This window comes from Ochotona curzoniae, unplaced genomic scaffold, assembly GCF_017591425.1.
Source record: "Ochotona curzoniae isolate NIBS_2020 unplaced genomic scaffold, NIBS_Ocur_1.0 contig_1, whole genome shotgun sequence".
Classification (NCBI taxonomy): domain Eukaryota; kingdom Metazoa; phylum Chordata; class Mammalia; order Lagomorpha; family Ochotonidae; genus Ochotona; species Ochotona curzoniae.
Genome location: NW_024464918.1, coordinates 5,425,137 through 5,444,788, shown reverse-complemented (window position 1 = coordinate 5,444,788; position 19,652 = coordinate 5,425,137). Strand labels below are relative to the sequence as shown.

At 41.5% G+C, this 19,652-nt stretch overlaps 1 protein-coding gene across 1 annotated transcript in view; it reads left to right on the top strand.

Annotated features, from left to right (window-relative positions):
* The window catches only part of DOCK2 (dedicator of cytokinesis 2), a 387,891-nt gene that overhangs the window by 155,830 nt on the left and 212,409 nt on the right, over window positions 1-19,652 (top strand). Inside the window, exon 27 of the mRNA XM_040982635.1 lies at window positions 16,894-16,989. Coding sequence (XP_040838569.1) covers window positions 16,894-16,989 — 96 coding nt within the window. The remainder of the gene's footprint in view (window positions 1-16,893; window positions 16,990-19,652) is intronic.

The following is a 19,652-nucleotide window of genomic DNA, read 5'->3' as shown; positions in this document are numbered from 1 at the left end:
CAGGAACCTGGATTCAGGCTTTGGAGCTAAATACTGCACTCAGTGGTTCTGATGTAGAATCCCAGTGTCAGCCTGCATCCAAACAACAAGGCAGAACTCCTCCCCCACATCGCTGTCTTTGGAAGCCTGAATCCATCTCTGAACCACCCAGATAATTGCACAGACTTGTATCTACTGTATCTCTTAGAGACTTGACATAGGCTGTCTTTTATTAGTATCATTCTTGAATGTGTCCTATATGTGGTTCTCAGACTTTGCAAGGTTAGGGCTGTTACATTCTTGGGTTTTGCCTGTATTTTAAAAACATAGGATAGCACCAATCTCCAAGAAAGCACTCAATAATTAATCCGTGTGGTTTGATTGATCCTCCCATCTTCAATTAATCTATAAATGTTGATTCTAATTTTTTTTAATGTTCAGCAGAATCTATGAGGAAAGGTAATGATGTTCTTATTGCATACAAAAAAGCTGGTATCTTATCCCTGTATGAAATTCAGCATGCCTTTTTCGGTTGGAAGGTTGTATCAAGGAGAGTCACAGTCCCAGGTCAGTTACGTGAGTTGGTGACAGTGATGGTGGTTTTCATTTTGGGGTCTTCCAACAATTTGGGAAGATGTGAGTTCCAGTTTAAGGTCTAGTTCTGACAATCTGCCATTTGAGGTAGTTTGCTCAAACATATCTGTGAGTGAGAAGGAATCTTGGTTAACTTTAAGCTTTTTTATCTAAGTACTTGCGAATTGTGTTGAGTGAATGTGAAAATGTTCAGTGTTTTCAGGCTGGATTCCAAATGTTGAAGATAGTTAAATTAAGTTTTGTTTTAACCTAATTATTTATTCATGCTTTTTAAATTAAACTCATAATAAATCCCAATTTAAACAAATATTAGTATAATATTACTCATGAGAAACATAGATGCTTATTGTAAGCCACATTCTATACTGAACACTTCTTATTCGGTAGTTATATCCTGTGACTATCCTGTTATCAATCTGTGTCACTCATAAACAAATAGACTTATGGGAAACAGGAAGAAAGAAAGAGATACTATTCAAGATAAGGGGAGAAGTCTGATACCTGTTGCAGGAGGAAACAGTTTAATCAGAACCATGGACAGGGACAGAAATTCAGCTTGCTTTTTTTTTTTTCCTTTGTTATTTTATGATGCATTTCCATTGGCTCTGGGATTTCCCTTCCTTCCTCCCCAAAGCCCCTATTTCCTCCACTGATTTCCCCCACATTATTACAACAATATAGTTCTTCACACACAGTCATAAGTCCGTCATTACAGGAATGGACAGTGGCAGTAACCTATTGTCAAGATATATTTAATAGTTTCTTTGGGAGTCCATCTTTGATCTGAAAGTGGAGATGCATACAGCATTGTATCCTCACCAGTTACGGTACATCCCCTTAAATGAAAAGCCACAAAACAAAATCAACAACAGGAAGAAAAATAGAAATTTACAATGCCATGAAGTTAAATAACTTCCTACTGAATGACAAATGTGTTGCTGAAGAAATGATAAAAGAAAGTCAAAAACCTTCTTGAATAAAATGATGCTACTATATGTCCTGTGAGTCAGTACAGAATTTAATGAGAAAAAAGTGTTTTGAAGAAATGAAACTAATAACAAAAATATCAAAATCCATGAGCTATAGTTTCTGCTGATCTTTGTTGGTGAGATGTATCTCATGTAGGCAACAGACAGATGGGTTATGTTTTTTTATCCAGTCCACTAATCTGTGACATTTCATTGATGATTTTAAGTCATTTATGTTCAAGGGTAATAAGAATAGGTGTTAATTTGGTTTTGTCATTTTGCTTTTGGTGGGTGCTATTATTTTTCTCTGTCAAGAGAACATTTGTAGGGCAGGTCTGGAAGAGGTGTGTTTTTTGAGCTTTTCTTTACTGTGGAAGAATTTTATTTCATCTTCAAAGACAAAGGAAGGTTTTGCTGGGTGCGTCATTCTGGGCCAAATATTGTTTTGCTTTTAGAATCTGGAATATTCTGCATATGAAATGGCACCTGGTTCGACTCTGGTGGGGTTCTGGGCTGTGAGATCCACCCTGTTCCTGCACCACCTGGTTCGGCTCTGGTGGGGGTCTGGGCTGTGAAATCCACCCTGTTCCTGCACCACCTGTTTGGGATCTGCTGCTCTGTCTCTGCTCCTGGTCAAATCAAAGAGATAAGAAGGACAGGCAGTTCTTTTTCTGATCTCACCTGCTCAGCTCCGGTTGAGCTCCCGTTCCCACCTGGCTGTGGGTGGAGCTCCAGCTGCTGGTGGATCTCAGATAGCCTTTCGCCAAATGGCTCTGAGGTTTCTGGTTACTGTAACACCATGCTATCATCTCTGCTGCTTTCCGGTGTCCTTTAGTCTTTTGGTGCTACTCTGTCATTGGCCTTTCCTCTCCTATTTCCTGGAATGTGCCCTCTCTGCTTCACACTGGGTAATGATTCTTCGTCAGTTTAAACATGTCCTTACCCTATTCTGCCATCTTGATTCCTGCTTGCTCTTCATATATGTTTAATTTTATTTATTTATTGATTATTTATCTCAAAGATAGAGACAGACAGAGTGAAATTTTCCGTACACAGGTTCACTTTTCAAATGCCCTCAAACTCTGGGGTTAGGCCAAGCCAAAGCGAGAAGCTAGGAGTTTACTCTGGGTCTCCTATGGGTGGTAAGAACGCCAACTAATTAAGATCTCACTGTTCCCTCCCAGGGTGCACATTAGCAGGAAGTAGGAATCAAGAGAGAAACTGAGGTTTGAAGTTAGATACTCAGATACGGGATGCAGGTGACCCAAGGGGCACTCTAACCAGTGTTACTTGTTCTTTATGGAGAATTTCAATTTGAGACAGAAAAAAACAATACTGATGGATGTGTAACTGAGCACCCAGAGCACAGGCTACACCTTTTTTTTTTTCCAGATGTATTGGTCTTTTCTGTTCAGTTCCCTAGCTCTTAAGATTGGCATATTTTTTCCTAGCAAAGGAAACGAAGTTCTAGGGTAAGATCTTAAAGGCCCCTGTTGCTGATTATTTTTCTGAAGTTGCTGGTATCATTCAGTTCCTAAGCAGACTGACCAGTGAGAATGGCTGAATTCTGGCCAGGTCACAGGATCCTTGGATGCTTCATGAGACTTATCTCCAGGATGGATTTTATGCCTGCTTGACTTGGTAGAGACTTGGGGAAAGAGTTCATTTTTAAAAATGGACTCTGCTGTGATTTGGGGAGACCCTGCCGAGCAAACTATCTCATCATTACTGAACGAGCTGTGTGATGTCTATGTTCACTCTCTCGACGGTGGTGCAGTGATTAGCAGTGTTTTGGCTGTAGAGAGGAGGCTAGAAGATTGTGTTTTTTGGTTCCTCTTTCTGAGAATACCTTAATCTTTTATATTAAGTCAGTCTTGGTCTGTAGTAGGGTCAAGAGGTAAGTGCCCAGAGTTTATAGATTCTTTTTTCTTTTCTTTTTTTATTACTTATTTTTTTTTAAATAATCTTACTTAGTTGATTAGGGTACAAAGGGTCAAGGGTCATAGGATGAAAGTGGGTAATACCATTGTTTCCACACTAATATCGTTTTTTTTCCCTGTATCTGGGGTCAGGGGAGAAACAAAGGGAGAAGCCCTACCCAGCCTCCTACCCATCCCTGGTCCCCAATGTGGGGCATTCTCGAGGGTCCTGCTCAAGCGGTTTTGATAGTTCAACAGTTCTGGATTGCTGCCAATCTCACCATTCCAATGACGATGAAACCTATTCAGAGTCCACTGGCTGACATAGATCAGGGAAGGACCAGGGTGGGCTGACTGTTCCGACTGGTGCGAGTTTATAGATTCTTTATTCTAATCCCAGCTCCTCTTATTTTCCATGTATTCTCCTAAGTTCTCTATTGCCTGACATCCCTGTTAGCTTTCAAATTAATCCATCTGACAAAATCTACATCCATTCTATGAAATTGTAACAATTAGCTTTCCTGTGGGGTACTTGTGCTGGATGTTGAACCAAAAATAATGACAAAGACTTAATTTCTATCCTCAAGATGCTCACAGATGATCCTGTTCTTTGTTCTTTCTGTGTAAAGGGGAAAGTGGAAGTGGATTTATTATGATTCTTACTTCAGAAGAGCTTTTATAGTCCAATGTTTGGAGACTCGTTCAGGGATGGATTTTAACGGGGAAGAATTAGTCTAATGTGAGGGATTGAAATCCAGGCCATAAAATTTCAAGTAAGTATCTCCGAGGAAGAGCAGGTGCACTTGAGATGGGGGAAAATTGTGCTGGTCCCCATGGACAGCTGTTCTGTTTGTGGTTGAAACCACCCTGGGATTGTGCATGAGATCTGATGATAACAGGATCTGAAGCCAACGGGCACAGATTGGAAAGAAGCCTTGGGCTTGTAGCTGGTGGTAGAGGAGAAGGCCATTCCTGCAGGGTGTAGGGAAGGAAGGTCCCTGGCATGGATGGCATAGAGGGCCGTATCTTGGGCATTTTTTGGAAAGATGGTAGCAAAAGTTTTCACCATCAGAGAGTTGTTTTCTGATCCCATGCCCATTGGTACATGTGCTTGTCTTGGGGTGAGCATCAGGTGCCACAGCTAAGGTGCGACTTGAGATACTTCATCCCCAGCTTGGAATGCCTGGATTCGAGTCCCAGATATTCCACTTCCACTTCAGCTTCCTGGTAGTAAAGCAGGTGGTGTATCAAGTACATGGATTCCTGCCATCTGTGTGGACCACCTGAATTAGGTTGTGTCTTCCTGGCTTCAGCCTGGTTCAGCTTCAGCTGTTGTAGGCATTTGAGGGGTGACTAAACATGTGGAAGATAGCTCTGTTTCTCTGCTTCTTTGAAAAAGCAAATAAAAGTTTAAAAATTTAAAACTATATGTGTTATCTCTCAATGTAGCATAATCATCATCATGTATTAAACATTAAGTAATTTTGTTTATTCAGTAAAAGAAAATTACTGCCATATAAACAGTATTCGGAATTTTCTGACCAAGAGAGTTAAACAGGTTGCCTTCTTGAAGTTCATATTTTTCTCAAACAGATTATCATGACATTTTGACTTGCCCGTACAGTACTAATGAAAAGAAATAAATATACCATTTCTGTGAAGTTTTTTTAAATACTACAAATACCTCCAGAGCCCCTTTCTGCAATATAAATCTTATAAGAGTCCATCGCCACAAGATTATTTGCTCAGTCAGGGCTGTTTGCATTTCCGTTTTCACAGTGTACATTTTACTACTGTGTCACTATAGAACTTAGGTAATGTAGGTGTTTTAGCTTTGAATGGCTAATCAGCACCGCAATATCGAAACAAAAATAATTGCCTAATTGACGATTTACAAAATGAACAGTGTATTGGCTAGTCAACTACAACTTAATTTGCATGCAATTGTATTTAGATTACATTTATTTGGGCAGGAATGTTTTCTTTTAGTGTCTTTGACATGAAGTGGGAGACACAATTTTCAGAAATAAGGCTGTCTAGAGTCTAATCTTTTACTTAATGTATTTTGTAAAAAAGGAGACTGAGTGGTATAATTTAAAATTTGAAAATAGATGAAGCTATTCTTCATGGAAAATATCCTGGAGTCGCAAATATCTCTGGTTAAGAAATAACTAGCATCTTCTGCTTTGCTGTGTTTATATGCTATCATTAAAAATTACGTATTTATTCCAGAGGCAGAGATAGTGCTCATCCTCTGCTTTCCCCCGAAAATACCGGTAGTGGGACTGGGACTGGGTTGGGCCGAAGGTTGGAGCCAGGAACTCAGTCCAGGTCTTCCATATGGGTTTGCTGCCTGGAATCTGGAATCTCCAGCAGCAGGAAGCTGGAGATGGCAGTTGAAGCCAGCGTGGAACATGGGCTTCCTTACCAGTATCTGGCCTGCTAAGCCGAGTGTCCACCCCAAACCATCATCTTTATGATAAGATTCTTTATGGGGAGACACTTGTCTTTCTTGGTACCTTTGGTGATTGAAAGCAGATTGATGCTGCTCTATGTAGCATGGCACATAAGAATTCCACAGTCTAGTATATATGGATTCAAATTCACTTCTGTCTCCTTCTTTCCTCATTCATTTCTTTTTATCCACCACCCATAGAACTCTTCCCTTCTGAAAAACAAAATATAAAAGTGGAGCCATCTCCCAAGTTCTTCTTCCTAAAAATGGCTCCAACCAGCCTTCAGTTATCAGCATCAAGATGCTGAACTACAGGAGATTTTCTTTCCACTTTAGGCTGCAGGTTGGGGGTTCCAGCATATTGTTATGAAAGCCTCAGGAAGAAACATACAGATTCTGAATAAAAGCAATGTTTTCTACAAACCCGTTGAGATTTTTTGTTGCTGATGTTTTTATTATGTGTTTTTCCTGTAGCTTTAAGTACATGGGTGTTTTTTTTTTCTTTTTTCACCTACTGGGAAATGGAAGTTAAAAGCATTTGGTAAATGGAATAAAACGTTTCATAGTTGTGCTTTTTAAAATATTATTATCTCGCATTGCTTTGTAAGACTCTTTTGTCAGTTGAGTAATGTTTTCAACAGGCTTCCGGTTTATGAACAGCAGAGCAACATCTGTAGCTGCATCAGGGGGCTGGAGGATCTAGGGGTTGGGCACTGCTGTCCATGCCCACAAGGGTGTACCATCCTTGAGTCTAGTGCTGCCTGCATGACACCAAAGTCCCAGGGCTGTCTCCATTCAGTCTCCTATGAACTTGATTTCTGTGGCCTGCAGGCTGATTTTCATTCCTTCCCAATTAAAAAATAATTCTTTATTTTTAATTCTTTTTCATTGTAAACAATTATTACAAAAATTTCCCATTAAGCATTCCCAGGAAAACTATCCATTTAATTTCACATCTTTAGCTTTCCCCCTTGCCAGTGATGACATTGTTAATGGTTTGGCACACATTTTTCCCAAGACTTATTAGGTATAGGAAAACTTTTTTTTTTTAAGAAGGAAGGATTCTGTTACACACGATGCTCTGTTAAGCTCCTTATACTGAAGGGCAAGTTTGAAGGTCAAGACCTGTCCACCTTTTCCCACTCCACTGTGGAAATGAACCATCATGAATACAATTCCCGATTTGAAGATATCTATCTTGCTTGCTGCATCTGGATGCTGTAAACAATCCAGTGTTGCTGTGAACAGCTGTGCACACAAATGCTTGTCTTGTGGTGTTCCTCAGACACATTTGTAAAATGATTTAGCACCTACAAAGTGCTCTGCGTATATTCGTTTATGCAATCAAGTGGGATGGAAGCAGGGATAGGTACAAGCCTGGACTGGAATCAGGGAGATGTGGATTGGAACCTGGATTAACATTTCCATGATGCATGGGCATAGTGAGAGCCTCAGTTTCCTCATTAGAAAGTCTGGAATATTTACTAGTCTTCCTAACCTCTCATAGGTACTTGCAGGATTCTTTCAGTTAGTGTACGTAAAGTGCTTGGAGGAGTAAATAATATGCAATAGCAAATTGCAGTTGGAACAAATTGCAACGTCTCTGAACAGTTCTGGTACTGTGAGTATCATTATTTAAGACATACAGATGAAGAAACCAAGGCTCACAGTGGCAAGATCAGTCAAGGTCAGTTACAGGGAAAGAGCATGGTTAACCACAGTTCAAAGGTTCTGTGCTAGGAAAGGCTCTGTGCGAAGCAGTTTCCGTAATGTGGAAGGCAGCCATCAGAGCTTGCGAGGACCTCAAACACCATCTCTTCCCCAGCTCCACCACCATAGTTCACACCAGGGAGAGGGTACAAAAATAGTCAGAAATGAGCATGGGTTGTAGTTAGCCACCTAGCAGTAGGTCATTCTTGAGCAAGTGTCTCAACTTCTCTCACTCTTATATTTTGCATTTAGGATTTTAGTAGGTTTTTATAAAAAGATAAGATTATAAAATGTGAAGTATGTATGCACAGTTTTTGGTATGTATTAAGAGCTTCAAAGTTATGAGATAATAGCAGTGTCAAGATTGGAAACTATGTCCTTTTTTTTTTTCTTCTCATTGTATCCTTCTGCCTCTAACATTGACTATCAAAACACTCAAGACCACACGTAAGCATTCATTGCCCAAGTCCTACCTGGAGAATTAGGGATCACCTCATGAGTGACAGAGACCAAGATGATGGGATGCAGCAATGCCCACCCAAGCTCCCTGACCCCTGACTCCTGCTTCCCTGTGCCTCACCAAATGAGGTATGGGTGCAGAAAAAAGTCACATGGCATTTAGGAGCCAGAGAGAGGAGAAAGGGTGACTATTTTAGCTGGTTGCTGGTACTGCCTTTCCTGGTTGGCTATTTTCTTTGTAAGTGGGTGTTTGTGGTGCCCTCAAGATAAGAAGGAAGTTGAAAACATCTTAGAGAAGAAAATGGAGCAGAGAAACAAAAATGGTAGTGGCCATAGACTGCAGGTGTTTTCATGACCAATATAGGCATTATTATGACTTGGGTTTTTAAAATATAGTCCTTTGGATTCAACACTGTCGTTGTAACTTCATCGTCTTTATCTTAGTACTGAAAGGGACTCAAGCTAGAGTAGGAGAGGAAGTTAGCGTTATTCTTGGCACAGCCACAAAACCAGTGCTATTTGTGTAGTAGTGTGGGGAGCAATCAGCCCCAAGTTGCTCAGCAGAGCAGGGTATTAACATGCCACTCATCATGTGACCTATACAAACCTCTTCCCCAAACTGAGGTTTTTCTTTCTGTATGTTAAGGAATTGCATTAATACTCTTTTCAAAACCTCAGATATTTGCATAAGATAATTACTGCTTTGCTATCCTTATCACATACTTTTTAATATTTTTATTAGAAAATTTGATTTGATTTATAAATATGGAAACATGAAAATTTAGAGTAGAATTCCCTGTAAAGATGAGAGAGCAAATATAGACGTGTATTTTGTTCTCTTTCAATATATTACTGGAGAAAAAAGTACAAGGAATTTTTCTTATAAGGAAGGTGGAAATCAAGTGGAAAATTAGTACATGGCTTAGCAGACCCAAGGAAAAAAGAATGATTCATGAGCCAACAGTAGAGAACCCATCCAACGTAAAGCAAAAAATTTCCCTCCAAGTAAAGTAAAAATCCCTCTTCCCCCATCCTAAGGTTTCACGGGGGCAATGGGACTGACTACCTTGGAGATCAGGGTAGATAAAGAGAAGCTCAGAGAAGTTGAGTCAGTGGGAAGTCTGGGTCCAGTGTTGTAGCCCAGCAGGTTAAACCACAGTCCCTGATGCTGGCATCCCATATCAGAGCACCAGTGAATCCTGGCTGCTTTACTTAGGATGCAGCTTCTTCTCTACTTTATCAAGAAAGGCAACAGAAAATGGCCCAAGTGTATGGGCTTCTGTAACCCATGTAGGAAACCCAGATAAAGTTCATGGCTCCTGGCTTTGGCCTGGCTCAGGCCTGGCCATTACAGTCATTTGGAGAGTGAATTAGCAGATGGAAGATCTTTGGCTTTCTATTTGGGTAGTGAACCAGTGTATGAAAGATCTTTATTTCTCTTTCTCTCTGTCTTTGCGTCTTTTGAATAAATATAATAATTATATCTGATTATGTGTAGCTGCTTCATGGGGAAATTATTCTATGAAAGAGTCTATCAGGGCGTAGAGACACCACACTCCATGGCAATCACCCATTCATTCACAAGAGGAGGTTTCAGTCCTGGTACACCTAGAAGTTGGTGTTGGCTTCCTTCAGACTTCTGTTTCAGTCAGCTTTCTAGAAGGATCCTGACCCTTTGGGCAATGGGTCAGAGAATTCTTGACTATGGAACCAGAGCAGCCCACAAGGACTTACATATGTAGATGTTTGAATCTCTCCAATGAGCTCTTCTGCTGCAGTGCTTAAGGATAACAAGCTCTTCTCACAGGCTCAGGGTTGGCGGTCAGCTTTGGGGTTGCTTGATTGAAGAGGAGAACATAAACCCACAGATGAAAGAGGGTCAAGGAGCAGCTCCCAACGCGGGAGCCAGAAAGCAAAACCAGCGTGCAGGAGGAGAGCAGTTTGGAAGAAACGGGTTCTGTGGGGGAGAGCACTCGTATCAAAATGGAGACGAGACAACTTAGAAAAGCAGACGAGATCATCCAAATGAAGAAAAAGGAAGCATAAAAGCAACTTCAGTGAGCGAAAAGGAATTTCAGATTTTTCCAGATTGCTTTTGATCCTTTTTGAGGAATAGGAAAAGTTTGTAAGAAATGTAAAATTCACTGTGGTTTATAGCTGCGATGAGAATGACATTTAGTTTGTCAAAATATTTTGAGTACTAAGCATTGATCAAACACAATGATACTGTCATTGTGCGGGAGGAAGGAGAGATGGAAAAAGAAATGTGTCCTGCTAGGAAAAACAAGGAGAGAGTGAAAAAAAAACTTTTCGTTCACAATGGACAATTAATGCATAGTGTCCCTGGGGTGGGGGAGGTCTTGAAAGCATAGTATTGACAACATTGTCCAAATTATCAAAATTACAATGATAAATTTTTTTAAAAACAAACGTTTATTAAAAGGCAGGTTACAGAGTTCTGGGTCAGTACATCAGATCGGCAGCTAAGGCAAAGCCGGGAACCAGGAGCCAGGAACTCCATCAGAGTCTCCTGTGTGGAAAGCAGGGCTCCAAAATCTTGGGCCTTCTTCTGTCGCTTTCTTTCCTAGATGCGATAGCAGGGAGCTGGATCACAAGTGGAGTAGCTATGGCTTGAGCTAGCAGTCAGATATGGGATATTAGCCTTGTGGGCAGGAGCTTTAACTGACCCACCATAATATGGGCCCTTGTTTTGGATTAACAAAAATATGTAAATCTGTAAGTTAAAAGAAATAGAGAAGTATCTCTTTGGGAGAGGGGGAAAAATCTGGATTGCTCCTGTGTTTTCTTTTAATTAACATTGGAGATTAAAAAAAAAACTTAATACAATGATAATCTTGGTAAAAATAAGATTTTATATCCATACCATGAACAGTCAACATTCCTTTTATAAAGGTAGAATTCTAAAATTGTTACACATATTGTCTTATGCAATTCTATACTGTCATTTGGCAAACTTTTATTTGACTAACAAACAGAAAAAAGCTGAACAAAGCAGTGAGTCTATTTAAATAATTTTTTAAAAGATTTACTTATTATATTTTCAAAAATCAAGGTCACAAAGAGAGGAGAGGCAGAGAGAGAGAGAGAGAGAATCTATCATGGGCTAATTCACCCCGCAATGGCTACAATGGCCACGTTTGGGCCAGACCAGAGCCTGGAGCCAGGAGTTTCATCCTGGTTTCCCACATAGGTGCAGTAGCCCAAGCACTTGAGCCCTCCTGTACTGCTTTCCCAGGTGCATTAGCAGGGAGCCAGACTGGAAGTGGAATATCTGGGAATCAAACTGACACCAATATGGGATGCCATCTTTGCAAGTGGTGGCTTTGCATACTATGCTACAACGTGGCGCTGCTAAAGTGTTTCAGATTCTCTGTTTATCATTTCAAGAAGATTGGTCTAACACTGGTGGGATTTCTGCAATGATATAAAACTATAGGCAAAATAGCAAATAAACATCAAACATGGGTATTTTTCTGGATTTTGGCCGCTAACTCTAGAGGATTATTGTTTTTTGGCAATTGTGGATAGGTAATCAAATGAAAACGTGTAAGCACCTCCATTTGGGAGCCAGTGTTTGTGGTGTAGTGGATAAATCTGTCACCTTCAATGACAGTATCCCATATAGGTGTTCTTTATTTTATCCCAGCTGTTCCACTTCCAGCTTTGTTCCCTTGTAATGCACCTGGGAAAGCAGCAGATGATCCATGTGCTTGGGTCCCTGCTTCCATGTGGGAGACCTAGAATTAGCTTCAAGCTCTTAGCTTAATCCTGGCCGAGCCTCTTTGCAGCCATTTAGGGAATGAACCCGCAGATGGAAGATCTCTGTCTCTGCTTGTCTGTCTCTCTCCCTCACCATCTATGTAACTGTGTCTTTTAAATAAATAAACAAATAAAATTTTTTAAAAGGATGACTAGTTGGGTTATTCAGGAATGTTCCATTAAGACACCATTCCTTCCTCGTTGTTTTTAAATTTCAAGTTTTGGATCTTTTACTGGTACTCTTGCCAAAAGTATATCTACCTTTAAGAACAAATAGAATAATAATAAAAAAAATTGTTCACTTCTAGGATAATGTTATTGGTTATTTACCAACTGCTCTGACCTGAGGACATTCTTCTTTGTTAAAAGAAGGGGGTTTAGGGGATGGCCATCTGGCCAAGCATTGAAGACACTGGTCGCGATGTTTGCAGCTAGTATCAAGTGCTAGGGTCGATACTTGGCTTTAGTTCCTGCCTGTAACTTCCTGGAACTGAGACCTTTGGAAGTAGAGATGATGATGGCTTAAGCAATTGGGTTCCTGTCGCCCCTGAAGGAAACCTGAATGAAGTTTCTTACTCTTGGGCCATTTGGGATACTGGGGAGTAAAAGAGTGGCTGGGAAACTCTCGCTCTGCTTCTAATATAAATGATTATTTTATAAAGGAAAGTTTTGTCTGAAGGAAGTGTTCCAGACATTTTGGCACCAAAAGAGTGGTTATTTTTTCTTGGTGTTATCAAAATTATTGGAAGGAAAATGAACAAAGGGTATACCTTTGACATAATTTGATTCATGTTATGAGGTGTTGCCTCTTTGTGTTATTAAAATCATCTCATCAATATACATCATCATATACAGTGTTCTCTTACTATGCTGGAAGTAGTACAGGAAATCAGTGATTTTGAATTGTGTTCCACAACATACTAGGGGTAGCCTTCGACCTGCGTGACTTGAGAAGGAAGAGGTTGGCTCATTCCAAGTCCCAGCCTTCACACCCAGCTCACTGTTTTGTTTCAGTCTTGGGCTTAGGCATAAGTCCCTTGCAGATAGCATAGCCTATAATTATTAAAAGAAAAAAATTGCTACAATTTGCAATGTGTTTAAGTTGGACGGATAAATTTCTTTGCCAGAGCCATAATGGGAAGACTGATTTTGTCATTTCAATTACAAGCCACCGTTTACTTCGTGCCCGGAAGACACTTTCCTGGAGTTTCCCTCTACTTGCCTGGCACTGGAGCAATTAACAGTGGGTGATTTGTGGCTGTACTTTTACAGCATAGCACAGGTTTATCATCTTGAAAGTTTTCCATTTGCATATATGCTATACATTCTTTGGGTGACATTTCGATATCACCAGAGTTTAGATTATGCATTACCTTGTGCTGCACTTTCTGCTACGTGCTGAGAATCTGCAAGCCCAGCCAAAAATGCTGCTGCAGACCAAGAGGAACAGGAATTGCTGCCTTCACTTCCTGAGGGTATGCTCTGTATCAGCTGTTAGTTTCGGGGACTTCAACTGGGTCACCTTTATCCCCAATCCCATAAACTTGTTCTTTCTATTGTTTGCCCCATTGGATAGAGAAATTGAAACTCACAGAGGAAAAACAATTTGCCTGCATTCACCTAGCTCAAATTAATAGAGTGAGGATTGTAAACTCAAGCTTATCTGATTTCAAAACAACTTGTTACACAGCCTCTCAGATTGGGAGCTTTCAGATAGAAATGAATTGAAATTGGATAGCTTTTCATTTTTAAATATCAAATTCTTCAGCATTTTAATTGCTGCTCTGCGGGCTAAGAAGAAATATTTGTTTAAGAGGAAGAGGGTCAGGAGGTCGAGAAGAAAGGGGTTTTACTGTCTCTATTGGTAAGGGAAGAGATACAATTCTGGAGAAAATATCATACCAAATGGGAGCCATTATATAAATTTGATGAAATAGCAAAGGAATGCAAAAAACAAGAGTGAATACTGAAGATTTTTCTAAAAAGGAAAGAAAAGAGCAGAAGTCACTGCAAGAGTTAGAAGGTGGCTCAGATGAAGTCAGGATATCTCGGTTTTGCGGAAGGGAGAAGCCTGGAAGGACGCCCCGAAGTGGCACCCAGAGATCTATGGTCAGGCTCCAGCTGGCCAGGAGCAGACCTTGAGCCAGACTACTAAGTCTGAATATTTTTTTCTGCTGATTTCTTGACTGATTGACTGTGGACAGGTTGCTCAACCTATCTGGGCCTCAGTTTCGTCATCTGAACAGTGGGGATTATAATTTTGATTATCTTGATGTGAGATGAGGTAAAGTACTTAGCAGGGTGCCAGGCATGCAGTAAGCACTTGGAAATGTTGATTTAGTAATGTTAGTTTAACTGTGAACGTCAAGTTCATGTGATAGGAATAGGAGATTATAATCTGACAAGTAGGCTTAAAACACAAACGAGAAGGAAGAGAGGACAGAGGCTCCTCTTCAGCCAAGAGGGCAGGCATTTGCTGTCTTTCCTACCCCTGAGCTGCAAGGGGAAAGGGCTGGATCCCAGGCAACTTAAGTCTAGGGGGAGATTGAGGCTTTGATGGATTTGGTGGTGAATGGGAACCTCTTTCAGTAAAACACAGACTCGGGGCTTGTGCTGTAGCACAGTGGATTAAACCATCACTTGTGAGGTCAGCATGCTGCACGGGAGCACTGGTATCAAGTCCTGGCTGTGCTTCTTCCCAAGCATTAGCAAATGATGATGCAGATGCTTGGGTTCTTGCCACTCCTCTGGGTAAACCAGATGGAATCCTTGACTTCTAACTTTAGCCCAGCATGGTCCTAGATTTTGTGATATTTTGGGGGAGTGAACCAGGGGAGGAAAGAACTCTCCTCTCAGTCTTTTGCTCTCTGTAATCCTATTTTTCAAATAAGTGCACACACACACACACACACACACACGAGAAAACACACATACTCTAACAAGATCACTAGTGGTAGAGACTTTGCTGTGGCCCCGCAGGGCTAAAGATTAGGTAGCATGCTGGATACCTGAGTCTAAAGTGGATAGACCCAGCATGCTCTGGGTGATTCATCTTTGAATGTAATAGTCACTGAAGGCCTGACGGGAAGGGAGAACATTCAGAAAAAAAAATATTTTAAAGGTTGATTTATTTTGAAAGCCAAAGTGACAGAGGTTGGGGAGAAGTAGAGAGATGTCGATATTCATCCTCAGATGGCCTCATCGGCTGGTGCTGGGCCAGGTTAAAGCCAGGAGCTTTATTAGAATCTCCCATGTGGGTGGCAAGAACCTGAGTGCCCGGGCTGCTCTCCACTGCTCTCAGGGCGTTGGTAGGAAGTTGGGTGGGATGTGGAGCAGGCATCATACTTGGTGGTCCTACCTGTTAGGCCCCATTTCTGACTCCCACTCCAAAATGTTTAATGCAGTTATTTGGGGTTGGGAAGAGAGTGAGAGAAAGAGGGAGGAAGGGTGGGAGGGAGAAAGTAAGAGAGAGAGTTTTCATTCATTGTGTTACTCCCCAGAGGCCTGACATGGCTAGAGAGCAAAGCTTGAATACACAATTCGGGTCTCCCTCATGGGTGGCAGGGACCCAATGACTTGAGCCATTTACATAGTTTCTCAGGGTGCATATTAGCAGCAAGCTGGAATCAGGAGCCAGACTGGCTCTTGAACCCAAGTAATCCTCTGTGGGAAGAATGTTAAGCATTAGGCCCAATGCATGCTCTGGGAGAACATTTGTCAATATGTGTATTTCCCTTCATTTTCTTGCCTACAAATCCATTTTCCTTTCATTTGCTACACAAAGAGACAAAATCAGTTAACTTGCATGAGGCAAATGTTTCTAGCATGCTTATAAATGAGCATGAGTTGCCATCCAGTATTTCAGGCATCATTTATTTGGCACTTTGTGTGTGTGCTTTGGCTACATTTGGAGAGGAAACACTTCCCAGACTCAACCCTCCATCTCCAGAGCTTCTCAGTCTATTGTGACATTGTTCTCCATGGGCAGAATAACACACATCATGATTCAGAAATTGCTGCCACGCAGGATCTCGTGTGCACAGCATCTCCCATAGAGGAATTGCACATGTTGCTTTTATACTCACGTGAACTTTAAATCTCCCACATTTTGTTGATGAGGAAGTCAAGGCTAAGAGATAGTACGCAGTAAAGGAGGTGACAGAGCTGGCCGGTACAGCGTTGGAACTCAGACCCAGAGCTTCTGAACCTGCAACCTCAGAGCCTTTTCCCTGAGCCAGGATTGTTTTAAAGGCTGTTTTGAAGAAGCTGAGTGGCTCAAGACTTTGCTGATAAACTGGTCTGAGGAGATGCGTAAATATACAGGAATATTATGCTTGCCATTGCAAGAATAAAACAAAACAAAACAAAACAAAACAAAACAAAACAAAACAAAACAAAACAACCTATTTACAGATTAAGGTTTATGGACTTTTATTTAAAAAGACCTAAGGGTTACAAGCTGCCTCATCCTGTGTTTCCTTCCCCCAAGGTGAACAAGCAGCCTCAGACCCAAGAACTCTGGGGCTTACATTTTCTTACGTAACCTCATCCTGGGGCATCAGACGCTGTGGTTCTTCTGATTTCCTTCTGTTTGATACTGGCTTCTATTGGTGGTGCCTCAGCATCTTCATTACCTGGACAACCAATTTTTTTTTTTTTTACCTTAAGTTCCTGCCTCATTCCCCACTATTAGATGAAGAACCCAAGGTTTAGGGAAGGTAACAAACCTAATCACTATAGTGAACTATTATTAGAGCCAGAATTTCCAATAGGAAGTTTCTGATTCCGAAGCATAAGTAAGTTCTTAGCCACTAATGCTGGGGGTGGGTGGGACAAGGGTGGAGATTCCTTGTGTCCAGTGCCAGGAGGCAATGGTGACACATACAGGGTGGGGATGGTGATGCTGGTGACAGCAATGGCAAAAGTGTTGTTCATGGTGGTGGACACCATGTCCAGTCATTACTGTCTGTGTCGTCTGGGAGACCATGCCAATCTAGCATCCTAGCGGTCACATGTCTCTGTGTTACAGGCCTTCACCTATCACCACATCCAGGAGATTCTGGTCCAGCTGCTTCGCACGGTGAACAGGATGGTCATCACCATGGGTCGAGATCATGCTCTGATTGTGAGTAGATCATTGTTTTTGTGAAGCCTTTGAAACTCTTCTGGGGCTCTGAGTTGAATTTCTGGGATGATATATTACCAGCACTGGCTGACAGGTTGCTTTGATTGGAAGTACAAGGGTAAAATCCCTCCCATCTGGTTGGGAGGACGTGAGAATTAATACAAGTTCTGAATGAAAACAAAACTCAACTTGTCTGCTAGGTTGAGTGGACTAGCAGGTATAGAATATCACCAATAGAGACAGAGGCGAGAAAAGCTTTGTAAGGGGATGAAGTCAAAACTTCCAGGCGTGTCTGCCAGGAACCTCTTCTTCTGGCCTTGGATCAAGCAGTACCCAGACTCATGGTCACTGTGAGCTTGGTTTTCTAAGTGGCTTTTTTGTGTGTTAGCTCTGTCCATAGAAATAAGTTAATTCAAGGTCATCGCTGAATCTGGGGTTATTCTTTGGCACAACTGTTATTCTAAAGATCAGAAGATGCCTGCTCCTCCCACAGTCTGATTATTTTCCCTCCTAAGACATTAAGTGCAGCTCTAACCCTTGAGCCTCTGTTTTATCAAAGCATCAAAAATTCAACTGCTATGGAGCCCAGTTGCCAACCTAAATGTGTATGTCCAAACTCCTCTGTTCAAACTTTCTGGTGGTTCCCCAAAGCAAAATGCAAGCCATTTCCAGGCCTGAAATGTCCCCTTCCTCTTGTTTGCTGGTTCTTGTGCACCCCACCCCTTCAATCATGTTTCTGGTTGCTGTTCCCTGGGCCGTGTTCTTGGTTCTCTGACTCCCATTATATTAAGGCTCAGAGAGCTTCCCTGCCCTGACCATACAGAATGAGCTTCCCTGCCCTGACCATCATTTCTTATAGTAGCTGGTGTTTCTGCCTGATTTATTCAATGGTGTGTCAGCAAGCCCTGCAATGGTGCCTGGCATGTATAGGTACATCATAATTACTGAATGAATGAGCGAGTAAGTGAGTGAGTGAAACATTTCGGGCATGGATTCCAGTATTTAAAAAGAACAGGTGCTATTCAATGCTAACTGATTGACATGGCATTAGACCATATAGTTGTTGGAATTCCAGTTTTTTTTTTAAAACTATAAGTCCCCATACTTTGAGATTTCTTGGTCATTAAGTGTTGGCCGCTATTAAAAAAAATGTTTATAAACACAACATGGTCTCTGAACAGTTGAATTTGGCTTTCCAGAATGTACTCTTGGTTCTCTGCTTATAACTGGTACAGTGTGAGCCTGGTTTGAGATGTTAAATGACAATAACTCCTCTTCTGGGATGTTCAGTGGTCCCTACTGCCTATCAAATTGAGTTGTAAATGCTTTAGCCTGACCATTTTCAAGTTCTATCATCAGTTCTGTCCACAGTCAAAATCCTCAGACTTTTCATCTATTTTGCTTCATGGATCCAGAAAATAAAATACTGGGTGTTGTTGTAAAAAAAAAAAAAATCCGGGGAAGGGTTTCATCTGGAGAAGTAGTCCAGTATCATCATCATTTTATCCATTCGGTGTTGTCTTCCCTGTCTACGCCTGTTTACTTAATTTGTATCATGTACGGTTAATGAAGCGGCAACATCCACAGAGAGCCCCACTGCTGCCAGGCGCTTTGCCTTCCGAGCCACAGAGCCGTGGAAACTGGTCTTCCTTGTTTGTCTCCTACCCTCCTGCCTTAGAAGGATCCCAATTTCTTACTCACTTACAAGCTTCCGTGCACATGGCTCCCATAACACACCTTAGATAAGCATTTTATGGCCTCCCTAATCTTTATTCCCTTTCTTTGCGGCAAACCTAAAGCTGATCATCAATCCATTTGGCTCATTCTGTATAGAGCAGGCTCTTAACTCTGTCTTTGCTTTGGAGTAGCAATTCCTTACAACAGGGCATGGATCATCCAAACCACTAAGTAAGCGGTGTCTATTATTATTTTCCGTTCTGTCTACTGCAATGAGTCTTTCTGTCCCTTTGCATTACGGGCACAGGCGAATGATCATCGTGGGGCTCTTGTTCATGGCTGCCAGTTCTGCGAGTCTTTTCTTTGATGCTCGGCCCTGGTGCCTGGTTCTTCCAACACTGCCACCTCCCTCTCTGCCTCAGTCTTTGTTAGGACATGTGCCTGTTCGGGAATGTTCAATGGCTCCTCACTATCTACCAAATTAAGTCATAAATACATTAGCCTGACTGTTCTCACCTTGTGTCATCTGGTCTGGCCACAATGAAAATGTTTAGGCTTTTCGTCTATGTCTCTCCAATCCAGATGGAATCTGGTTATTGCCAAGACGTGCCCTCTTTCATTGCCATTCTTAGCTTTGCTTCCTCTAGGGTTAGAATTCCTTTTTGTGCTTCTCCACTGTGTTGAAATCCTTCCTACACCCCAATGCTGAGCACCAGTGTATGCCCTTTGGGAACCACCTGGGCTGCGAACTCTCCTCACCCGATCTCTGCTGCTCTTCTCAGGGGGGAAAAAATAATTGGGTTATCATTTGTTTGCTTTAATATGTGGTGGTTAAAAGCATTCAGTTTGATAAATTTCAGTACAAGCATCTCCATAATTCAGATTAGAACAGTGCTTTGACTCAAAAAAGTTCCATTTGTGGTCGGCTCTAGCCCACCCCAGGGCCCCAACACAAATTCTCCTCTCATTGGTGTTTTCGGGAAATT